Source organism: Tachysurus fulvidraco, chromosome 2 (assembly GCF_022655615.1).
Source record: "Tachysurus fulvidraco isolate hzauxx_2018 chromosome 2, HZAU_PFXX_2.0, whole genome shotgun sequence".
In the NCBI taxonomy this organism is placed as follows: domain Eukaryota; kingdom Metazoa; phylum Chordata; class Actinopteri; order Siluriformes; family Bagridae; genus Tachysurus; species Tachysurus fulvidraco.
Window position 1 is genome coordinate 38,254,381 of NC_062519.1, and position 25,837 is coordinate 38,280,217.

The 25,837-nt window shown below is 43.1% G+C and overlaps 1 protein-coding gene across 10 annotated transcripts in view; it reads right to left on the minus strand.

The window, feature by feature from the left end:
- neo1a (neogenin 1a) overlaps window positions 1-25,837 on the minus strand; it is a 149,921-nt gene that overhangs the window by 71,392 nt on the left and 52,692 nt on the right. For all 10 annotated transcript variants that reach the window (XM_027153099.2, XM_027153090.2, XM_027153093.2 and 7 more), the window contains exon 2: window positions 19,394-19,705. In XM_027153099.2, the coding sequence (XP_027008900.2) occupies window positions 19,394-19,705 (312 nt within the window). The remainder of the gene's footprint in view (window positions 1-19,393; window positions 19,706-25,837) is intronic.

Consider the following 25,837-nt stretch of genomic DNA (forward strand, 5'->3'; position numbering starts at 1 on the left):
TCTGATTAGCCAACAGCAAAATAATATTGATGATGTAACATACGGCTAAGTACGGTGACCCATACTCAGAATTTGTTCTCTGCGTTTAACCCATCCAAAGTGCACACACACAGCACTAAACACAGTGGAGAAACCTTGTTGAAACCTTATGAAACCCTTTGGGTTACTGGTACATGTATATACTACAGCACATGTTGGCAGTTTCATGTCTCCAGTTTATTTGAACGTCATCGCACGCTTTGAAATCCTAATACATTAAAATACATAGAACCAAAGGGTGGGTGTTTACTTTGTGATCAGTATTAACCAGGCCCCTAGAAATGAGATGCTACAGAAGCTACAACTCACCAGCTACAAGCAGAGATGGTGGCATACAACTAAATTTGCAAGAGGACCTGTACCATTAGAGAAAAATATTAGGATATTAGGTCTCGGCTGTCCCGCTGAGCCATAGCCCATTGGCTATGATCAGTCTCTTCCGGGACTCTCTGTATACTCCTTAACCGGTCTTTTGTGGAAGCAGACGGGTATTAAAAAAACCTCCAGAATATTTACAGGCGTGCAGCCAAACATCTCCTTCCATTCCGAGGTGGGCTTTTCAGGCGCAAAGCCCCACGAGTGTGACTCCACCGAGCCCGATTTACTGAAGCCATTAAACTCAGCTATGAGGAGATAAATCTGTTGCGTTGCAGGTCCAAGGCAAAAAAAACAGCAGAGCAAAATCCGAATGGTAAGCTGGAGCTCTGGACATTAAAGCTCATAAGATCAGGAACGGGGGCCTCCAAGGTCCCAAGGGTAAATAAATCCGCCTCCTTTCTTTCTCATTCACTACATTGAGCAGATTAAGTTGCCCCCTGCTTACCTTCATGCAATATTCATGACCAGGTTCACGCAGACTTAATACGGCTCCAGTCGAAATTACAAAGATCTCCAAGCTTCATGTCTTATTGTTCTATTAACATGAATGCAAGTGAAAGAAAGACATCCAACCAGGATGTGACCCAGTGCATAGTAAAGTCAGCCTGAGACCTGACCGTCACCTTCCCTACTGTACCTGCTGCATATTTTAATAGAGTCTTGTTATGGCAGGATGCAGCGTTTGTTCTATTAGGTGCTTGAAATGGCATGGTAATAGGCCACTGTGAATTCTTATGGTATTGTGAAGAAAACTGCTTATTCTCTACAATCCCAGACTGGTTACAGTCAGGTCACGGGGCAATCAGGGCTACTCGCTGTGTGATGGTCATCCTGTCCTTAAAAGTGCTTAAAACCACACTCACTCTTCTGCCAAACAAGACACTTTAATATTAAAGCAGGCATAGCAAAATGTATTTACATAACCTCTCGCATTCTCCTCTCCTTGTTGAAAAGGGTAATTTAATGACTTGTTCAAATGCCCTTTTGTTAGATAGTGCTGACGGTGTACGCAGTCCAGTGACAGCTAGAGATCTGAAGAGTCGAGATAACACGGAGTCATATTTCATGATGGTTCAGATACCAGGAACGATGCCTTTGCTATCTGTGTAATGAGCCAGCTAATGATATACCTTCCTAAAGACTAGGGACATATGCAAATAAATACAAAGGCCACTCTTGTACCTTAGCTGCACCGTTTCCTATTCAAGATATCTCACTGGACTATGGATGAGCTCACACATATGCCCCTTTTACCCCGAGGCAGTTTGAGTGCTGGTTCGGAGCCTACTTTAGAACCAGTTCTTTCTTTTTCGACAGCCAAAGCACCGGCTCTGAACCAGGAAAAGTGGTTCTTAAGTAGCACCAAAACGTTGCTGGTCTAGACTTAAGAACCGCTTGTGTCAGGGACTGGGGGCGGAGCTGTGGGCGGGGCTACTGTTAGTGCATTTGATAATGTAATGTACCTTAAGTATACTAATGTTTAATACACGTTTACTTTTCCACAATGATCAATTATCAGCACACATGATAGTAGTTAGCTACATGCTAAGGCTAACTTTTCTGTGTTAATGATAAAATAATGTTATGTACTTCCTCGATTACGACCTCCGTTTATACAAATTACACGGAGCTGCACGTACACGTTGGATTCGCCGCGTTTGGATGCCAATGTAGGTTCACAAAGCCATGAGCATTAACAGTAAAGCAACATCCGCCATTGATGATGTTTGTGTTTGTCGCTGCTGCGCTAACGTTGCTGTGTAACGTGACACGTATACAATGACGTCAGACTCGGCTCTGTGACGGCTCTCTAACCGATGGAAAGGCAAACCGGTTCTTAGAAGGTTCGCCAGTGGAACCGACTTTGAACCAGCACCGGCTCTGTACACGGTTCTTTCTGGTGGAAAAGGGGTATTAGAGATCAGAAAATGTTTAATATCTACAAAATTCTAATTCAGCATAATTTTCTTAACATTCGCTCCACGCGCAACAAGACTGTGTGGGTAGATACCATCTTGGTAGCGCAGAGACGGGAGATTAAAATGGAAGATGCATATTTAAGCATATTCTTTGTTTGAAATTGTACCGGGCTCCGATCGTCTTCGTGCGATGAAGATTTGGACCTCCACTGACACGAGGCTGACTCTGTGAGGTCTGAGGCATCTAAAGATCTACCAGCTCCAGTTAGACTCTGTGATACTGTAGAGGAGACGCTAACTGCACTGTTTCCTCCGGGTACTCCAATTTCCTCCCCCCGTGCCAAAGACATGCATGGTAGGTTGATTGGCATCTCTGGAAAATTGTCTGTAGTGTGTGAGTGAATGAGAGTGTGTGTGCCCTGCGATGGGTTGGCACTCCATCCAGGGTGTATCCTGCCTTGATGCCCGATGACGCCTGAGATGTTCGGATAAGCGGTAGAAAATGAATGAATGTTCGCTTCAGGATCTCCAGTGTCCCTGGTTCAATCCTAAGCATATGTTCTGTCCATGTATGTGTAGGTTTGCATTAAGTTCTCTGGTTTGCTTTAAAACAATATGGTGGTAGCTAGTTAGAAGGTAATGTTGGCTCAATTGAATTGAATTGAAGGTGAATTAGGTGTAACCTCAAATGTTTTCCAAGAATGAAGAACTTAAAGGTGGGGTGCACGATGTTTGAAAAATGCTTCAGAAAACTTAGTCGAGCCGACTAACAAAACAAACGTGTAGCCAATTAGCAGAAAGGGGCGGGTCTCGTCAATATGCGGCAGAGAGAGTGTTCAGTGCGCATGTGTGACGTTAGCCGAAAGTGATTGAAACAGTTACATGGCAGACACCTGCCGTCACCTCTGCCTCGGGTTCTAGGTGTTGAACGTCATCTTCCGTGACAAACGTAGATAAACCTTTCATGGTACAACAAACACATTTGTATTACCATAGTATTACTCATTGAGTTCATTTATTGATAAAAAATATCCCCTCGGTCAGCTGCCCCAGCAGGTTCCGCCATAATAGTTGCCTGGGTTACGTACAGTATGTATGTGTGGGGCGGAGCTATCAAAACAGGGGTGACACCCATTTGGGTTAGGGGCGTGTTTGTTTTGGTGATTTCAAATGTCAACATTGGCTTTCAAACAACGTATACCCCACCTTTAAATGTAACAGACCTAAAGAGCTAAAGCGCCTTTACTTTCCTCCGACTTCCTCCAGAAAACTATATGACAATTAAATTGTTTTTTTTGTTGTTGTTGTTGTTTGAAATAAAACCTGTAGACAGCTGTTTGTTTTTTTTAATTTCTCTTTATAGAACAGTGGCAATACATTTCCCAGAGGAGAAATGGCAGCATATACCCATGGGTTATATTCTGTGTTACTTTCCTGAAGGGGCTAAGAAAAGTGAAATGATAACATGGAACAACACAATATTCCCAAGCAGAGGTCCGTTCAGAAAGAACGTCAACCCGCTCTCTCCGCCCGTTTGTTTAGAACCTCTAGGGCATTTTTACAATGACAAGATTTTACGCGTGTCGGACGATTCTTTTCCGAAGTGTCAAGCGTTGCGAGGAGAATAAACTTGTGACATTTCTGCGACAACTGATCTGCAACTGGCAGGAAGTCAAAGGATGTGTTAGACTGGGCCATTACAAGAGAAATGGTATTTTGTCATTTTTATATTCAGCTGTAGTGTCTATAATTATTACAGAATGTAGACAAGATATCTTCTGGTTACACAATTGAACTCATTGACCATATAGTAGTTATTAAAGGGATGTTACCTTAGAATCACACTGTCTGGTGTTATCTAGACGAGGATGGGTTCCCTTCTGAGTCACAAGGACTACCCAAAGTCCCAATTTAGGACGGGGTGTCAAGCAGCAATTAAAAATGTGATCTGATCTGTGGTTTAGGCTTCTAGGTAATTAGATATAGAAAGAAAGATTTATTGCTAAAAAATAATTGTCATGTTGATAAATGGACGGCCAATTAGACAGCCATTCTTTGCCTGATGTATTCACACAAATTGAGAAAGAAGGACTACGCATAATATATTATAAACAAAGTCAGGATTAATGAAACAAAAAACGGAAAAAAACGATACGTATTTGTCATAAAGAAAAGCTGAGCTTAAGCGTCTAACCAGCTTTTGGTGTCTATCACAAAAGGTGCATCTTTTAAGAAAGGAAAATAAAACCAACACAACAGGGAAAAATAAAGAGATTGTAAAGCAAAATGAAAAATTCTAGAAGATAACCTCGATAACGTTGAATTTTTCCAGGCAAAAAAAAAATTCTTATTATCTTAAAAAAATCAACAAATAACTAAAACAGGATGCTGTTTTAAAAGTACAAATAATAATCATAATACTGATATATTTCTGAGCCAAGTTCCAAGATGGTACCTTTGTTCCTAACCGTGTGCATGTACGATAACCAATGCTAATGTTAAATTTTAGTATTAGTAATTTCTGTATTCTTTGTTCCAATATATGCAAAAAAAAAATAAAAATTGGCTCTAATTGCACAGTGCAGATGTTAAGCTCCTGGCTAGCGTAAACAAAGCCTGCACAGTGGGACCAGATGTTTCTCGGACTCAGCCTACGAGTCCTGTGTGTTTATTAAGAGATTTAGCTCGTCGCTGAGTTTACATTAAAACCTGCAGCATCCTGTTCAAACATCCTGTCCGCGGCAAGCCGCGCCGAGGCCACCTCGGCAACGAGCTGAGCGCGTAATTCCACTCAGGCAAAGAACACTCAATCCTCAGTACTGTAGCAGCAACGGGGGCAAACAAACGAAATTGAAATATCATTCAATCGGGTCCGTCTAGACAAAAGCAGGCACATCAGCTGGCAGACGAGCCGCGTAATACGGATGTTTGCCGTACGTGAGCGGAAGCGGAGAAGAGCTTGCAGGGCCCTGAGAATGAAGAGCAGCAGAGACGCCACAAACACAGGCGTGTCTGCATGACTAGAAAAGGCTCGAGTAGCGGACATTACCATGGAAACCGTGGAAATAAAATGAACATTTGTCGAAAGAACACGTGTGAATTTGAAAGTCAATCATGTTAAGGTCAGAGTTGCAACTGACATGCAAGAATCGATAAAACAAAACAGAGATGAGTGTTTGCTTTGCTTTGGTGCACATCGGTCACTTTCCAAAGCAATGAATTAATGGGGGTAGCAGGGTAAACAGATTTCATGCTCAACCTCTGAGTCTCCAGAAGAAGAAACGGTGAATCAGCATATTATACGTGCGTGCTTAATTTACCGTAAGGCAAAACGTGGAATTTGTGCCCGTTTGTGGGCACCGATGTTAAATTTCTTTGTCATTTGCCATTTCTGCTCTCTCTGATGCCCCAAGTGCTTATTCATAAACAGGTTTAGAAACGTCTCCTGCTATTAAGACCAACATACTTATCTCTTTTGCAGACAATAATGAGTCCATCATAGAAACCCAAAATTGGTTAGGGTCTTTCCAAAAGATACAAACATTTACAAATAAGATGTGCTGCACTGTAGCCAGTGACGCCTAATATTTATGTGGATAAACGTATACATGCGCTAAACAGAGTTGAGTTTATCAGATTCTCAATTTCAGCAAACGTTGGTGGTCCTGAGAACACGCCTGTATATGCTTGTGTCCCCGAGGGCCTCATCCTGTAGAGGAGGAGGAACGCTGTTTTATTAAAGGCAATCGAGTTAGAGCTTTGTCGGTGATGACGGCACTGTCCCGTGCAATTTGGTTCGCTTTGACGTTTGTATCGGTGAATCCTACAATAGGTAACAGATTGAGAAGATCAGTCTAAAAACTCTGAGGTCATTTAGCAACAAATTACGCATATGCAGGTTTTAAGTGCGTGTCTCAGGAAGAGGTAGGTCCTTAGACATCGTTTGCCAGTAATGAAGATGTTCGGACATCCAGAAATAGTTCGTTTCTCCACTAAGGTGCCAGAACAAAAGGAGTCTTGATGCATACCTACTATGTACCTTAAGAGGTGCTGGAAACAATCAAGCAGTACTGAAGGATCATTGATGCTCCTTTTCCACCAGAAAGAACCAGGTGCTGGTTCAGAACTAGTGCCGGTGCTGGTTCAAAGTTGGTTCCACTGGCGATGCTTCTAAGAACCGGTTTGCCTTTCCACCGGTTAGAGAGCCGTCACAGCGCCGAGTGTGATGTCACTGTATACGTGTCACGTTTCACAGCAAACACAAACACAACAACAATGGCGGATGTTGCTTTACAGTTAATGCTCATGGCTTTGTGAACCTACATTGGCATCCAAACGCGGCGAATCCAACGTGTACGTGCAGCTCCATGTAATCTGTATAAACGGAGGTCGTAATCGAGAAAGTACATAACATTATTCTATCGTTAAGACAGAAAAGTTAGCCTTAGCATGTAGCTACCTACTATCGTGTGTGCTGATAATGTATCATATTGCGGTAAAGTAAAAGTGTATTAAACATTAGTATACTTAAGGTAAATTATCACAGGTGCTAACAGTAGTCCCACCCACAGCTCCTGGTGTAAGCGGTTCTTAAGTCTAAACGTTTTGGTGCTACTTAAGAACCACTTTTCCTGGTTCAGAGCCGGTGCTTTGGCTGTCAAAACAGAAAGAACTGGTTCTAAATTAGGCTCCGAACCAGCACTCAAACTGCCTCGGGGGAAAAGGGGCAAGAGAGTACTGGAGAGAGCCTGGCGTAGAGCAGTGTGTGATTTTTGGTAAGTGGGTTTTGGTCCATTTTAGGCTTTTAGCCACAATCAGACCATGTCGTCTCCTATATTGTAGATGAATAAGAATCCCCAGAAAGAGAAATCCAAAGAACGTACTAATAAATAGATCCTAGTGAGCAGTTCCCTTGTTTGTTCCTTGTTCAACTGCCCTAAGCGACGTGTTCGGGCTGTTCTCAACACAAGAATCGAGTGAACTGAGAACAGAAAATGAGAAATGTTAGAGAAAAGATAGAGAAGGTCCTATGGAATCACTGCACACCACAAGTCAGAGAGGCACAGTCATGTAAAGTGTGTGAAGCTGCAATACACAAAGCCTTGAGTGTACAAACTGATGAGAGGGAAATCTTTCGCAAGAGTCCAATCACATGACCACATCCGTGCATAGGCATTACTGAATCGTAGAAGCATGCACGCAAGCCCTATACTCTGTCCAGATGGCAATGGCTACGCATCACTGTCAACAAAATCGCCTTTTCCACGTCTGTATTAGGATGAATTTGAGCTGTTACCCAAGCAAAGGTCTTTGTCACTCTAAATAGTGCATTAGCTGCATCTGCACTATGTTTAGCCTACTCCTTCGCCACATGTTTTTCATTATTTGGTCACATTCAGGCAGAACAAAGAGAACGCATCTTTCCAAGAGATACAGATTTTATTAGACATGCCCCAACACTCTGCACGAGATTTTTGTTGTCAGAGCAGGAGATCATTTGTGACCCTTCCGTAATAATTTAAGCTTTTAGATTTCAGCTTTATGAAATGGGTTCAAGAACGTGTGAAGACGAAGAGCACGGGGAAAGGCCGTCGAGAGAGAGAGAGAGAGACCAAATTCGGTGACATCAGAGCCAAAATTCAGCAGAGGGAATCCCAGCTGCTGGAGGAGTAGGAGGAAGGGAACGCCAATGAGAGGCGAAGTAGAGCAAGAGGTGATAGACATGTCTGGGTAACAGACAGGATCAGTGGAGCAGCTGAGCCTCCCACCAGCTAGCCTTTATCTTTCACTTAACATGTGAATAATAATGTGTTTTAGACAGGACACCTGCAAAAGAGCTGGGGCGGGGGGAGTGCGAAACCCTGCCAAACCCTGGGCAAAAGCCACTCCTGACCTCCCTCTGGACTAGCTGATCTCCAAAAACATTTGTGTCCGATCGACAAAGCTATTCGTGCGGTGTGTATCGTGTATAACCGCAGCAATTTCACTCGGCTTATGCCTGCTGCTTAAAGCGTGGGGCGAGTTCTACAGTTATGCTCCCAAGATTTCTCCAACTCAGGGGTCTGAAATATGGTCTGTCACCATCACGTCTTAGATGTTGGACCCGATCTCCTACTGTGAGGTGTAAAATGCTACAGAGATCACAGAACCATTTTGAAAATAATCAACAGCCTGGGTGTCATCTTGCATCTATGGTCCTGGCCCTGCTCTCTATCTCTTCGCCTGTGGAGCTGCCACTTGTGCAAAGAGCTTCAATGGCGGCTCTGAGTGAAGTCGGGAATGCCTCCAGCCTCCCCAGGGCCCTGGCATAGAGAGTTCAGGCCAGTTCGGTGAAGCAGAGGAAACTACGTCGGCTCAGAGCCTGAGAGTTGCCTCTAAAAACCTGTTCGTTCTGTTCATTTAGTGCTTCACAGCTCTCATTCTGGCCAGGACCGGACATGCTGGAGAACTCTAAAACACGATTTGTTTCATATGGAGAAATAAAAACAGACGTCTGGTTTATTTCTGCCAACCGGCCTTCCCTGCTGCTTTGGAGAGAAAGGCAAAAAAACCTGTAACGTGGCAACGAAGACTGGCTTGCTATCTTTTATTAGTTCTGACTGACAGTCTGGGTCTGTGGCCCAGATCGAGCCTTTCTGTTCAACAATGCTGCAATGCAAATATAAAGAGCCTCCCTGCTAAACACTAACAAATGGGACAAACGAGTGCAACACGAATCCTTTTGACTCGTGTGACAGCCGAGATGAATCGATAAATTCGGAGCAAAAAAAAAAAAACACTAGTATGAGCCAGACTTTGTAATATTAGAGGAGTTAAACATCAAATTACAGCGAAAACAGAATAGGAAAGAGGATAAAAGTGACACCCAGTTACATGCTACAAGGCTGTTTGACGCTGCCAAGAAAAATAATGGTCCTGCCTCTTACCTCTGTCCTCTCAGTCAGGGCAGACTTCAGATAGCAGGCCAACATCCCTCCAGATAGACCAAAAACAATTAAGTTTAGAGCATGTCGAAACATGGTTAAAAAGAAAAACAGCCTCTTTCGTATGACCTTGACCAGACAAAGGCACGAAAGGAAGGACGTTTTTTTTTTCTTCTGAAGTGCGCTCATGTTTCAGCTCTTTTTCCTTCCGCTCTAATGACATGTGATAAGTCTTTCTTTAGTCTGTAATTTACATGTCATGGCTGTCACCAGACCCGAGCTAAACACATACGGTATTTCATGGGATTAAACTGCTGGCGCTGTACCAGGAGTCATGCTCAGACTCTTTGTCCTGACCCTTCTCCTACACCACAACAGACGAGAACTGTCGATAATGTGAGGAAAAGGAGCATTGCGGAACGACCGCTTAACTAAATCTTTCTACAGGACGTAATTCATTCATGCAAACGACAGCCCGAGTCGGCATGTAAAATCCAGTATGATTTAGGGCTGGGCGATATGGCTAAAAGCTGTATCACGATATCAGAGTTTCATATCGGTCGATATCGATAATTATTGAGATTTTTTATGACCCGTTTAAAATAAGGACCAGGAGAAAAATCTATTACATTTAAGCATTTTTATTTGAAACTTAACCTTCCTCTGATCATAATCCCCTCAGTTATTAAGACAGAAATGTCAACAACCAGGAAAACTCAAATAATTATAATGTAAACATAAGTCTAAAGTCACAATGAACACTTAACAATTATCTCTTAACATTTAAGGTGCAAAATGAAAGAAAATGTAAGAACTGCTTAATAAAGTGTAATAAAATAGTGCAAAAGTGTTAAATATAAACATAGAGTAACGGTCTTGCCTAATTTGCAGACGACATTGGTGTGACTACGGTCAGACTTATAATATCCAAAAAACTGCCACACTGGTGAGCTGACTTTTCCTCTTATTTACAATTTCCTCGCTCGCTGCGGCTCATTTTCTGCTTATCAGTCGCCGGTTACTGAAGAGGAATCCAGCAGACCAGCACGAGACGACGATATGGCACAACCAAACATGATACTGTTACATGATTGGCTGTTAGCGCGTCACTCCCTACGTTGCTAGGTTACCAGAAAGCGAGCGCCGTTGTTAATGCAACCAAACTTGCTTCGCGACCTCTGATTTCTTCCGACGAAGAGTAAACAATATCGAACACATTTTTTTATTGATATCGATCACGTATCTATCGCGATACATATCGTTATCGTTTTATCGCCCAGCCCTGGTATGATTCTCAACAGCACCTAAATAAGGCTGGATTAGGCTGATTCCTACAGTATCCTACATAACCATATATCCTGTAGCATTCTGTCAATCAGAGACAGACTCGGGTAACTTATTTGATCTATGAATTTCATAATAATATCAATGGAGGACTAAATTTTCCGGGTTAATTTAAAAAATGAACTCACTGGAGATTAAGGTTTGAGAAACTCTCCAAGAAATGGACAAAAAATGCATTTCTCCGGGCTGTGCAGCAACCAGGTCCCATAAAGGACTGTAGCAAAGGGGGAAAAAATTTATTTAGAGTTCAAAAACTGAATTAAATCCATTAAAATGTGTAAGTACGAACGTGATAATGTATCTTGTGCGTTCTGCGGACGTTCGTATTTGGATCAAAAGTAACGAATCGAGTGACAACTACATGTGTGAATAAATACATTAAATATAATTTAGCTTGACATTTTTAAAAGGATGTTTTTTTGGATATAATTCCAAAAACCTATGGCTAGTTTTGCACTATTTTGTGAGCCTATAAAAAAAAATAATAATAAAAAAAAAAAATAAATGAAAAAAAAGCAAAAAAGTGGTTAAGGTGTTGGGCTACCAATCGGAAGGTTGTGAGTTCGATTCCCACGTCCAGCAAGGTGCCACTGCTGGGCCCCTGAGCAAGGCCCTTAACCCTCAATGGCTCAGTTGTATAAAAAATGAGTTAAAAATGTAAGTCGCTCCAGATAAGAGTGTCTGCTAAATGATGTAAATGTAAATGAATGGCAAATCCTTTCATTCTTAGCTGAACTTGCTTGAAAAATCTCCATTAAGGACTAAATCAAATCAATCAAATCAAATGTTATTTGTCACGTACACAAACATACAGAGTACGACATGCAGTGAAATGCTTTTTGCATCTGTCCGGTATGCAAACATAAGGAATGCAATTAAGGATAAAAAATATAACCAAAAGGAGGTTGATAAATAAAAAAGTATAAACTATAATTTAAAAAAAAACTACATAAAATATGAAAATATAAGTGGAATAAAAATGTAAATGTAAATTTGTTATTATAGCTAGTATTTCCTAGTCTTGTAGCCTTTGTACTTTCATGCAATTTGAAAAACTTGAAAAAAAAATGTTTTTGGCTTAAACCTCCAGAGCCACATCATTCATTCATTCATTTTCTACCGCTTTATCCGAACTACCTCGGGTCACGGGGAGCCTGTGCCTATCCCAGGCGTCATCGGGCATCAAGGCAGGATACACCCTGGACGGAGTGCCAACCCATCGCAGGGCACACACACACACATTCACTCACACATTCACACACTACGGACAATTTTCCAGAGATGCCAATCAACCTACCATGCATGTCTTTGGACTGGGGGAGGAAACCGGAGTACCCGGAGGAAACCCCCGAGGCACGGGGAGAACATGCAAACTCCGCACACACAAGGCGGAGGCGGGAATCGAACCCCGACCCTGGAGGTGTGAGGCGAACGTGCTACCCACTAAGCCACCGTGCCCCCCATAGAGCCACATCAATCATCTCAATTAAAGAATGTTTTGGAGGAGATATTTCCCTAAGAGAGGTGAGATACGGAAGGGTACGGTATGGTACGGTACGGTGAGGCAAGGAGTCTAGCACTGTGGCACTGTTTCCACTGTCATGGAAACGTATAATAAGAGGAAGAAGGTCCTGTTCTTGTGGGAGAGAAACAATATAAGTGATACCCATAGCACAGACACACCCTCTTTGTTATGTAGATCCTTTGCTCCGTAAAAGCCATATACATGCAAATGCTGATGACGGGATGCTGAATCCTGTGAGAGTTCAGTCGAGATCTTTGCCCGTCGCAGCATTCACATCATATCGAGGGAGAAAAAAGTTGCAATATAAAATGGATAACAGAAATATTTCCTGAAAACCGTCACTCTTTGCATCCTCAGTTGGAATTTCCAAAGCCTATGAATAAAATAATATTGTTTGACTCAAGTGGCACAATGTTGTGTCTATATAAAGGCTCTCAGTCTCATTTTAATCATTAGCTCATTATTCGGTTGGAAGGGATACAAGCTGATGTCAAATTGGTTCTGGCTTGTAAAGATATACTCAGTAACACCGAGCTGTAACCACTGACAACAGAAATTACAATAAAAAAACAAACAAAAAAAAAAACCAAAAAAACATTCTAATAATGTTTAACCAGAAAAAACATTTTATTTTATTTAATTTTTTTATTCTAAGAATTTTACCATGCTCACGACGGGAACATAATGCAAATCATTTCCTACTGCTACTACGTGTAACTTTACGTCAATTTTTTCGTAACAAAAAACCTTTAGAGCCGTTACTATAGAAACGATAACGGGTATTAAACAAACATCCGATTTCCCTAAAAGCCAGAATGACTCTTCGAGCTGCTGTTTTTTTTTCTATTCTTTTCTCTCTATTTTTTCCTTTAAAAAAATTACAATAAAAAAATAAAAATAAAAATAAAAAAATGAAAAAAAGTTCTAATAATGTTTAATGTTTACCCGGAAAAAACATTTTACTTTTTTTTTTTATTTATTTAAAAAATTTTACCATGCTCACGACGGGAACATAATGCGAATCATTTCCTACTGCTACTACGTGGAACTTTAGGTCAATTTTTTTCTTAACGGAAAATCGAACGAGCCGTTACTATAGAAACGATAACGCGCAATAAACAACGACTCTTCGAGCAGCCGTTTTATAAAACCTTTGAGAATTCAACATCGCTGTGCTCTAATCCTATTCAACAAACTCTTAATAAGTTCTCATGAAATGTCAAACCGTGCAATCGGTTTACACCGCGCTTTGAATCATCTCAACGGGTTTTTCACACAATAGAGACTAGAAGACAGCGAGAGAACCCAGTGGTTGGTGAAGCCTATTTTTGGCTTATTTTCCAAATATTGAATTCTTCTTTCTTCACCCCAGAAACAGCTATCGACAATGTTCACCAGATCCACTTAGTCTTTGTGTGCTTTTTCATCTACTAACAGACAGAAGCGGTGAAAAATATCAATTTACAAAACATACCAATCCCCAAGACTTAAATGCAAGAGAACTAAAAACCTGCTGAACTTTAGATTAAGATGTTTGTAATGAAATGTGCATTTCATGTAAATGAATATTTTTACCAAAAGAAAGAAAGAAAGAAATCAAATATCCAATTATTCTTAACACCGCTTACACCCTACTTGGTCTCGGGGGAACCAGGAGACTCACAGGACACCCTGGACAGGATGCCAGACTATTTCGGGACACACGCGCACATACAAATTAGAGATGCCAATCAGCCTACAACACATGGACTGGGGGGGAGTAAACAAGTGTACCTGGAGAACACACACACACACACACACACACACACACACACACACACGGGGGAGGGGGAGGTGGTATTTGAAACCACAACCCTGTAGGTGTGTAAAGCACATGCAAATAAAAAATAAATAAATAAATAAATAATTGATTTAAAACAAGGAGAATTTTTTTTTTTTGCTTCTCTACTGATTTTTTCTTCTTCCCAATATTTTTAGGCATTTTCATTGTTCCGTGTCCTAAATGCAGCTGAAAAAAGTCTTAAAATGCATTCATTTTTGAAAGAAAAAAGGTAGAAAGAAAAGAATTCGAAAAAAAAAACTCTGAAGTAAAGTAGAAGGTTTTTTCTATTCTTTTCTCTCTTTATTTTTTTTTTATAAAAAAAAACAAAATAAAACAAAAAAAAAAAAAAACAACCTTCAAATAATGTTTAACCGGAAAAACATTTTAGTTTTTCTTTTTTTTTTTCTTTAAGAATTTTACCATGCTCACATTCTCTCCCAGTGTAAGCACTACATATAAACAGTAAAAGCTCGTCTGTATTGTATTGTATTGTATCTCTCTCTGGACAGAAACAATAATACTGTAATAAAAATGCTGCATCGGTATCAAAACAGAATTACATCCAAAAAAAAAAAAAAACGTACTAAGAAATTTCTAACATATTGAAACCGTTGAAATGTGCTTAGACTTGCTAACAGAAGTGGCATGTTTATACATTTATCCCGAAGAAAGCTGGTCCCGGCTCACGTAACGTTCCTCGGTCTGTCAAGCCGAAGCAGAACAGAAAGGCTGCTTTATCCAAACGGCAGGCTTCTGGTTTCTATCCTAAATATTACTGCTCTGAGCAGGAGATCAGTTTGACTATATGCAAACCGAAGCAGAACGTTAGCGAGGCTACGGCCCAACTCCGAATTCCTGCAGCAAGCCACAAGGCTGACATGTACAGCACAAGGCAGTGGACGGCATCCAAAGAAAGCCTCAAAATGTTCGTAATCACCGGCTGCGCCTGTCTCACCGAGGTCAGCGGAATCCTTTTTCCGGACGTGATTCACGAACAAGACAAAACCGTTCTGCTCTCGTCCGTGTAGCCAGCTAAATAGTCTTGTACGTTACTAGGTTCCTAAGTACTGCTTCTCCAGATCATACTGTATTTTGCTTAAAATTGAAGGCTGTGTGTCTTGTTTTGTGTGCAGCGATCTGGGAAAAGCCACCGGATGTAGCTGAATTCTGGCGAACCGCCGTTAATGACATTTCTGTCGTTTCTTGTTCTGGACCTGAACTGTAGCCTTCCTCTTTCATTTAACCAACAGTGAAGCTCTAAACTTTATTTGTGCTTGAAATAGGACCAATAAAATTACTAATCTAACTACATATTGTGGAAGATGTCATCATGCAAAGGCTGTTCCAAGGCTGGCAAAGAATTACTGTGTACATTTTGTCCCAGATTATTTTTACATGTCCGAGATTCCAGGTCTAAACTAATGGGTCTTCGGCCAAGAATTTTATTGATGGAAAACATGTGAACTAAATTTAGGTGCTGCATTAAAAGGCACAGGAACCTTCATATAATCATCAGAGACCGACATTTTCTGGTCTTCTCTTTGGTCAAGTCAGACGACCGGGATGGATAGATGGATGGATGGATGGACAGAGACCGACTTAATTTGTCAAGTAGGATGATGGATGATTGGAGGGATGGATGGATAAATGGACAGACAGAGACTTTCTTAGTTAAGTAGGATGATCATGGATGGCTGGATGGACAGACTTTCCTTGTCAAGTAGGATGACAGATGGATGGATGGATGGATGGATGGATGGATGGATGGATGGATGGATGGGTGGATGGACGGATGGGTGGATGGACGGACAGACAAAGACTTTCTTAGTTAAGTAGGATGATTATGGATGGATACAGACAAACTTTCCTTGTCAAGTAGGATGACAGATGGATGGATGGATGGATGGATGGATGGAAGGGAGGATAGATGGATGGAAGGATGGATGGATGGACAGACAGAGACTTTCTTAGCTAAGTAGGATGATTATCGATGGCTGGATGGACAGAGATAGACTTTTCATGTCAAGTAGGATGACTTAAGGATGGATGGATGGATGGATGGATGGATAAGCCCTGTTCCTATATAGATTGTGTAGGTAGTGTAAGCTAGTGAACATGGGATTTTGGTTGTATTATTGAAGTATAAATAAACAAACACAAGCCTGGTGTATACTGGAGTGATACTCACGTGTCTCGAGCTAAAACTCTCCACCAGGATGATTTCAGCATCTCGACATAAACTGAGAGCAACAGAACTGCATCAAATCTCAAGTCTCTCAACCAAGATGTCTTTGAGCCCAGACTCATCAGGACGTCTAACCCCGAGTAACACAGTGCCGAACCGCCAGCAATCCCGTGCGGACCTCTGATACAACACTACAGCTTCGATTGCTTGCTACACTTCTGCAATCACCATTTTTTTAAAGGGCCTGCAAAGAAATCAGACAGCCTTTGGAAGAGGTGTTTGTAATTCATAGCTGTGTGTGTTGTGTTTGTGCTGGCGTCGCGGCGTCTCAGCTAGCGTCGCTGTGAGGATAAAGAGCTAGCGTGAGTGGAAAGCTGCAGTGTGAAATGAAACATTGAGTGATTGACAGAAACGCAGGCAGACTGGGGAACAGCTACGGTCCCTACCTAAGCAAAGGTCATGTGCGAGTGAGGGAACGGGAAAGAGAAAAGAAAGGGATAAACATCTATCATGACGAGAGCTTTGTATAGAGAGCACTGGGGTTACCAACTCAGAGCAGGTCAGCTTCTACAACATACACTAAAACTATAGGCTAGTTTATTCTGCTACCTAATTGGTGGATACATTATATCATCATCATCATTACTGACAAGTAGAGATATACAGTAAGCTACATGGCCAAAAGTTTACGCACCCCTGACCGTCATACCAGGCATCGTCTGATGACAAAAACCTTTGCTTTACATTGCAGCGTTTCTTACACTAAGGGGCTTTTTACACCTGGTCACTTCATGCGTTTTCTGTGATCCGATAGCTATCCGATGGTAAATAGACCAGGTCTAAATGCCCTCTGAAACGTTTTCGAGACGGATATAAATCCGATCGCTCAAACCCCTTCAGGAGGAGGTCTGGGACGCATTTCAGATGAAACTGGACAGGTGTAAATGCATGTGGTTGTTCAAGCCACATACGTCAGCGCTATACTCCTCCCAAGCGGAAGTACGTCACTCGCAGGTGATCTTTCACCCAGGTGTCTCGTTGGAGCTTAAAATGCGCTGCTGCGGTCAGCGAAAATGCAGCAAACGCTAAAAAAATGTTGTTTTTGTAGCATAAACATCCTAACAAGTTTTTTCGTCTTCTTTTTGATTGCGTTCTGAAAATCGCATCCACCAAAGCGTGTTCCATTTCAATTACCCTGGAAATGAGGTAAAATATATTAGCATATTGGGCGCGAGTAGAAAGATCGGATCGATATCCGATTCGCCGAGACGCATTTATGTGGCCTGATGTAAATGGAACCGTTTTAACAAATCAGATAGCTATCAGATCAGAGATGACACCTGAAGTGACCAGGTGTAAAAAGGCCCTGAGAGATCTGCTGTTATAGGACCTTTCGCAGTAAATGTAACAGCGCTGTGGTATAAAACATACTGACGGAGTGGGGAAGCAGCACCGATCAACACTATTCTTAACACGCTAAATTTGTTCACCACTCCAAGTTGGTGAGTCTCCATTAACTTGGTGACTCTCTTTAAACTTTACTTACTGTTTAATTAAAAGTTCTGTCTTTATGTCTTTGATTCCCCCCCCCCCCCCCGCGGTTAACTAAATTCATCAATTTTCCTATTTGTACAGTAAATTGACTTATCTGTAAATCTTCCCTCAGAAACACATTTCTCCAGCCAGCTAGAGATGTGCTACCAAATTTGAACAAAGAAAAAAAAAAAAACCCTGTGTTTTCTTTCACCTAACAACACTTCCTGTTTACTGCTCCGCCCCTTGTTTGGTTGAAGCCAGTAAAAAAAAAAGCTAAAAACGAAACTCCCAGGCTTCCACATGTTGTCCTCGGGTAGCTCACACACCCTCAATAAAGCATAATCCAGGTTCAGGGTCATTGGATTGTTATCTCTGGTGATGTCACAGCGTTTTTCCCTCCACATCTATATTAGTTTGACACGACATCGTTGTAAAAAGACACATGACCTTTACACTGTTATTGTAGAGCCAGAAAGAACGGTCGTAAACTGTGGCACTTGTAATCGCATCTGTGGCCTGTTCCATACACGAGGACCACAAACGCATTTCCTGGGTTTTAATAAACCGAGACTTTTATGTCATGTTTGCAGTGGACTATAAATAAAAGAGGTAAAAACCCAGACTACAAATGAAGAGAAAACGATGGCTGCATCTGAGCGCTCGAGCTCAACCAGGCAGAATTCACGGCCTACACCGAGCCACGCAGAGCAGAGGACGCAAAATGAAACCATTCGTTTCAGATGTGTTTTCATTTCAGCGTTGCGCTCGAAGCCGACTCTCGTTCCCTACACTTTGATCTCTGCGCCATCATCTCGCTCAGACGCTCGCCGAATACAAATAGCCCAACCTGGCTGAAGACGAGGCCGAATGTTTCTTAGAGCAGATAAAGTCACAAGTGTATAGAAAAAAACGGCTTCACGTTATATATAACACACACACACACACACACACACACACGTGTGCACACACTATTTTTTTACGCTCAGCATCACTCCTCTTTTTCCTGGACATTAAGCACTATTCATAATATTACTAAAAGTTATTGTTTATGGACAAATTAAGATAAAAGGTGGACAGAAATAAAGCAGGAAAGAAAAAGATTTTTAATTTGTATTAAATAGTAATTGTTAATGTCATTATTATTATTATGATTATTATCTCTAAAACATCTCTAATTAAGTTTGGAGAAATGTTTGGTTTGGATTAAAAGTGCACCGTGGCACAACGTCCGAAAACCACCGTTTGTTAAAGGATTGAAGCCTCGAGCGAGGGGCTGAAGATGGGGTTAGGGAGCGGCCGAGTTTTGGTGAGACGCAAATTAAATTACGGGCCAAGAACCGATTGGAACAGCTCATATTCCCTGTTATAATCCCTCATATAAACCAAACAAGGTCACTTTCATGGTGCCTCGACTCCGACTACCATGATAAAGGCGGCACTGCAGGGCAGAATAAACCCCCGCTGACAACGTTTACAATGGGGCTACATGAGACGGGACGCGCCGTCGTGCCTCATTGAAGTGCAACTTACATTGAACAATGATGTCGTTGATAAGCTGGGGAAGAAAGGAATCAGATAAATTGACTTTTCGACAAACGCTCACTTGAGTCACAGTGATGAGCGTGAAATAAAAAAAACGTAGCTCGGCAATACAACCGACAGAAAGACAACAGCCCCTGAATCCCATAAAAGCTTAATGAGACAAACAGCGCATCTTCTTACCTGCGACATCGAGCCTGGCGGTGCGGCTGCTGATGGTGCCGAGGTTCTCGATGGTAGCCACGCACTGGTAGACGCCCTCGTCGGGTTTGTTGTGTTTGGAGTGCATGACGGAGCTGATGAGCAGCGAGCCGTCGGGCAGGACCTGCCTGCGGTCGTCTGGGTTGAGCAGGACGCCATCTTTCTTCCAGTGCACCTTCGCAGGTAGCTCGCTGGACACAGAGCAGTTGAGTGACGCAGGGGATCCCCGCACAGCTAACGTATCCGAGGGTTCCACAGAGAACCAGAAAGGGTTAAAGTGCCTCTTGACAGAGCCTGTGAGAGAGCGAGAGATGAACAAGAGACATTAAGACCTCCATGCTTCAAAAGTTCTGAAGGGTACTTTATTTTTTTTTTGTGAAATAGAAGGAGAAAGAGAGGGAGAGAGAGAGAGAGAGAGAGAGAGAGAGAGAGAGAGAAAGAGAGGGAGCAAGAAAGAGAGAGAGAGAGAGGGAGAAAGAGAGAGGGGGGGAGCAAGAAAGAGAAAGAGAGGAGAGAAAGAGAGGGAGAAGAGTAGATCTCTCTATCTCTCTTACTCCCCTCTGATCCTCTCCCCCTCGACTCTCTCCTCTTTCTCCATCTCTCTTTGTTCTCCCTACCTCTCTCTCCCTCCTGCTCCCTCTCTTCTCTCTACTCTCTTCTCTCTCTCTATCTCTCCCTTCTCTCCCTTCTCTCTCTCTCTCTCTCTCTCTCTCTCTCTCTCTCTCCCTTCTCTCTCTCTTTCTCTCTCCCTTCTCTCTCTCTCTCTCTCTCTCTCTCTCTCTCTCTCTCTCTCTCTCTCTCTCTCCCTTCTCGCTCTCTCCTTTTTCTTTCTCTCTCTCACTTATCTCTTTCTCTCTCTCTCCCATCTCTCTTTCTCTCTCTCTCTCTCCCTTTTCTCTCTACTTCTTTCTCTCTCTCTCTCCCTTCTCTCTTTCTCTCTCTCTCTCTCTCTCTCTCTCTCTCTCTCTCTTTTTTTTTCTCTCTCTCTCTCTCTCTCTCTCTCTCTCTCTCTCTCTCTCTCTCTCTCTCTCTCCCATCTATTTTCTTTCTCTCTCTCTCTCTCTCTCTCTCTCTCTCTCTCTCTCTCTCTCTCTTTTTTGCTCTTTCTGTTTTTTATCTCTTTTGATTTTCTTGTTCTCTCTGCTTTTAGGAGGGGGAGAGAGAGAAATCACTAGTCCTATGAGAATCTTTAGATGGATATTCGTCCTATGACACATCACTACTCCATAAGTCTTTAACGATCTTTTTGTAAATGACAAAAAAAATAAATAAATAAAACACACATTTCAAAAGAAAGTGAACAGCAAGAAAAGACGTACATGTGCATGTGAGCATCGAAGAAAAATATCTGACAGCAAAACAAATGTGACAAACAAAAGAGAACGAAAAGAAAGAAGAAAAATGGTGAAATAGACTCAATATGCAAATTAGGACGCAGGACGAAGGGAATTGGTTTGTAAGTCATCCCATTACAGCGAAATTGGACATCGATCCTCATTTGAATATTTTAGTAATTCTGTTGAAATGAAAGTTATTTGCAACATTAATGCTGAAGTCAAAGGACAAGCAATTACAACGTCCTCATAAATTATTCAAATCTCGACCCCGAGAGCCGTCAAGAAAGCGTTGAAATAAAGAAATAACCCGGAACTATCCGCACTATCCGGCGGGACGAGGAGCGGGGACAGGAATAAGGAGCTTTTTAAGGTGCTTTCTTACTAATGCGCAGAATAATCAGCTTGAATGCTAAACAGAAGTCCTGCACGTCTCGCTCGCTAGCTCGCTCGGTTCGGAGACAAAGCCGTGAAGAGACTCCGTGGCTTACGGCTGGCGCGAGACGCCGTCCTGCTGCCATTACAACTTGGAAGGGATCCTGGAAGTCGACTAACCTCCTGCACCCCCGATAATGAGGCGTCCCCTGATTCCTCTCCGCTCACGTCCAGCCTCATTTATCAAGCTGGATGCTAACTGATTTATTCTCACAAGAAATTCATGACAATTCATTTGGAAAACTTCTTGTGATTGGATGCGATGGAAGCTTCTGGATGATGGAAGCTTCTGGTTATGGACGCTTCTGGTTATGGACACTTCTGGTTATGGACACTTCTGGTTATGGACACTTCTGGTTATGGACACTTCTGGATGATGGAAGCTTCTGGAAGATGGAAGCGATGGACGCTTCTGGTTGATGGACGCTTCTGTATGATGATGGACGCTTCTGTATGATGGAAGCTTCTGGTTGATGGAAGCTTCTGGTTATGGAAGCTTCTGGTTGATGGAGGCTTCTGGTTATGGAAGCTTCTGGTTGATGGAAGCTTCTGGTTATGGAAGCTTCTGGTTGATGGAGGCTTCTGGAAGATGGAAGCGATGGAAGCTTCTGGTTGATGGACGCTTCTGGTTGATGGACGCTTCTGTATGATGGACGCTTCTGGTTGATGGACGCTTCTGTATGATGGAAGCTTCTGGTTGATGGAAGCTTCTGGTTGATGGAGGCTTCTGGAAGATGGAAGCTTCTGGAAGATGGAAGCTTCTGGGTCGTGTTGATGAGTCCGACTTTGCGATGTGAAATCAATTTGGTTCAAATTCAATTGGTTCGGTTTTATTCGCGTAACTCGTTAGTTTCTTATTAAGGACCTGAAAGGAAGCAGTGAAAACACGTCCGGTATTAAAACAAGCTGATCGATTGGAGTAAAAGTAATGGCACCTAGAAAAGGAAAACGTTGTGTGTGCGGTCGTGTATGGGGGTGGGGGGTGGGAGAGTGCATTGGCTGAGCTGCATTACTAGAAGATTTGCACTTGCACTCACACACCATTTAGTCGTCGTCTTTAGAACACACACGAACACACACACACACAGACATGCATACAGACACACACACTAGCCCACACACGTACAGACACACACACACACACTCACTAGCCCACACACGTAAAAACACACACACTAGCCCACACACGTACAGACACACACACGCTAGCCCACACATGTACAGACACACATACAGACACACACGTACAGACACACATACAGACACACACACACACACACACACACTAGCCCACACACGTACAGACACACACACAGACACACACAGACACACACGTACAGACACACATACACAAACACACACAGACACGAACAGACACACAGACACACACACAAACAGACACACACGAACAGACACACGTACAGACACACACACGCACAGACACACGTACAGACACACACACGTACAGACACACACGTACAGACACACACGTACAGACACACACGTACAGACACACACGTACAGACACACACGTACAGACACACACACATACAGACACACGTACAGACACACACACATACAGACACACGAACAGACACACATACAGACACACACACACACGTACAGACACACACACACACATACAGACACTCACAAGCCCACACACATACAGACACACACACGTACAGACACACACACACGTACAGACAAACACACACACACACACAGACACTCACAAGCCCACACACATACAGACACACATACAGACACACACACGTACAGACACACACACACACGTACAGACACACACACACACACACGTACAGACACACACACACACGTACAGACACACACACACACACACGTACAGACACACACAAGCCCACACACATACAGACACACGTACAGACACACACAAGCCCACACACGTACAGACACACACAAGCCCACACACATACAGACACACGTACAGACACACACACACGTACAGACACACACAAGCCCACACACGTACAGACACACACAAGCCCACACACATACAGACACACGTACAGACACACACAAGACCACACACATACAGACACACGTACAGACACACACAAGACCACACACATACAGACACACGTACAGACACACACAAGACCACACACATACAGACACGCGTACAGACACACGTACACACACACAGACACACACATACAGATGCACACAAGCCCACACACATACAGACACACGTACACACACACACACATGTACACACACACACACGTACAGACACACACACATACAGATGCACACAAGCCCACACACATACAGACACACGTACACACACACAGACACACACATACAGATGCACACAAGCCCACACACATACAGACACACGTACAGACACACACACATGTACACACACACACACGTACAGACACACACACATACAGACACGCGTACAGACACACACACATACAGACACACGTACACACACACAGACACACACATACAGATGCACACAAGCCCACACACACACAGACACACGTACACACACACACACACATGTACACACACACACAAGCCCACAAAATACAGCACCTAGAAATATCTACCCAGTTGATGGTACTGATGGAACACCAGGCTGCCTTCAGCCCCGAGTCCCATCATAGCTCGGGTCAGAAAGAAAAGTCTGGAAACATTTACACACAAAAGATAACCCTATTGTAGCCTTTTACTTAGCACTGCACAGCAGCAAGCAAATAAAGTGTACAGCAGTGGAGGAGGGTAAAAGAATGAATCACGGGCTGCCCGTTTGTCTTCCCTCACACTCCCAAACTGACCCGTAATGGACTGTGTGGGCTGTTTTGTGAAGGTGGAGGCAGTAATTGTGGTCTGTGCGCTGAGCAGGAGCTCTCTGCACTTCTCTCTACACCGTCTGCTGACGCTTCCACTTCTGATTACTTCTGCGACAGCACTGCAGAGCTCTAAAACAGCTGCTTTTGTTGGCCGGACCACTCTGCTGCTCGAAAATAATGGCACTCTGCGGTGAATGTTAACCTAAAATATTGCTGTGAAGAAGTAGCAGATCCAGCATAAACACATCTGGATCGAATTAGGGGATGGGAGGGATGGATGCCGTTGTGTACGGGAAAATAAATAAATAAATGGAATAAAAATCGACAGCCAGTTGACACGAAATGTTTCTCGGTGTGTGTCCAATTCAAGCGTTAAAGATAAACGGGTGAGAGCGAGAGGACACGGTGGAAAAACGGCTGGAAAACAATGTCACATAGGAGCCACAGGGACAGAAGTGGCAGGAAGGCAAGAAGACAGATGGTAAAGCCTGGGCCATGGAGCCAGAGAGGGAAATTCTAGCCTCCTGTCCCACAGGCCATCAGTAGAACTACACGCTTAATCATTAGCATCTTTAGCAGTTCTGGAGCTCCCAGGGAGGCTGGCAACGTGGCACGCAAAACTCCCTACAAGCCACCAGCCAAACTGGAGGACCATCTGCATGCTGTAGACTCGACATCTTCCAACCCCCACAGCACAGACGCCGACGTCTCGAGTCACTTACGCCGATCGGCGGCAAAAAAGAAAAAGAATCGGCCCCGATATCACCGACTAACGCCTACTTTAGTCCAAGTCTGAAATTCTCTGAGCTCCACTGAAGATCTGATCATTTACATTCGCAGCGTACAGTACGCGTCCCTCTGGGTTAAAGCCATCGGCAGAAATGATGCAGGTGTTTGCACGCATTCAAAGCTGGTTGATTCTGCACAAAAGTTGTAAAAGGTTCCTGGGGGCCTAAAGGAATTCCTCCTAAACAAATGCAAATATTTATTCATGCCACAAGATATGAGCAGTAAGCACTTTCTCCCCTCAGAGTCCGTGAACAACAGGCAAACTTTTACTTTTACATTTACAGCATTTGGCAGACGCCCCCTCATCCAGAGCGACTTACATTATCTCATTTTTGTACAATTGAGCAATTGAGGGTTAAGGGCCTTGCTCAGGGGCCCAACAGTGGCAGCTTGGTGGACCTGGGATCGAACTCACAACCTTCTGATTGGTAGTCCAACACCTTAATCACTAGGCTACCACACGCCTACACTAGGCTACCATGCTAGCACGTTCACCTCACACCTCCAGGGTTGGGGGTTCGATTCCCACCTCCGCCTTGTGTGTGTGGAGTTTGCATGTACTCCCTGTGCCTCGGGGGTTTCCTCCGGGTACTCCGGTTTCCTCCCCCGGTCCAAAGACATGCATGGTAGGTTGATTGGCATCTCTGGAAAATTGTCCATAGTGTGTGAGTGAATGAGAGTGTGTGTGCCCTGTGATGGGTTGGCACTCCGTCCAGTGTGTATCCTGCCTTGATGCCTGATGACGCCTGAGATAGGCTCAGGCTCCCCGTGACCCGAGGTAGTTCGGATAAGTGGTAGAAAATGAATGAATGAATGTTCAGAAGAACCTGGAGTTGGAACAAAGAAGTGGACAAACAATGAATCGATTAGTAAAGAATGCAGTGGGCTGAATACGGCACTGCGGAACTTATAGAAACACATCCGCATTATAACTGAGACGATGTTCTGCTACCTTCTCGTCCAAGACACCCAGAGCCTCGAAAATAAATGTCAACGGCTCTCAACTCGGAGAAAGGCTTCAGCAT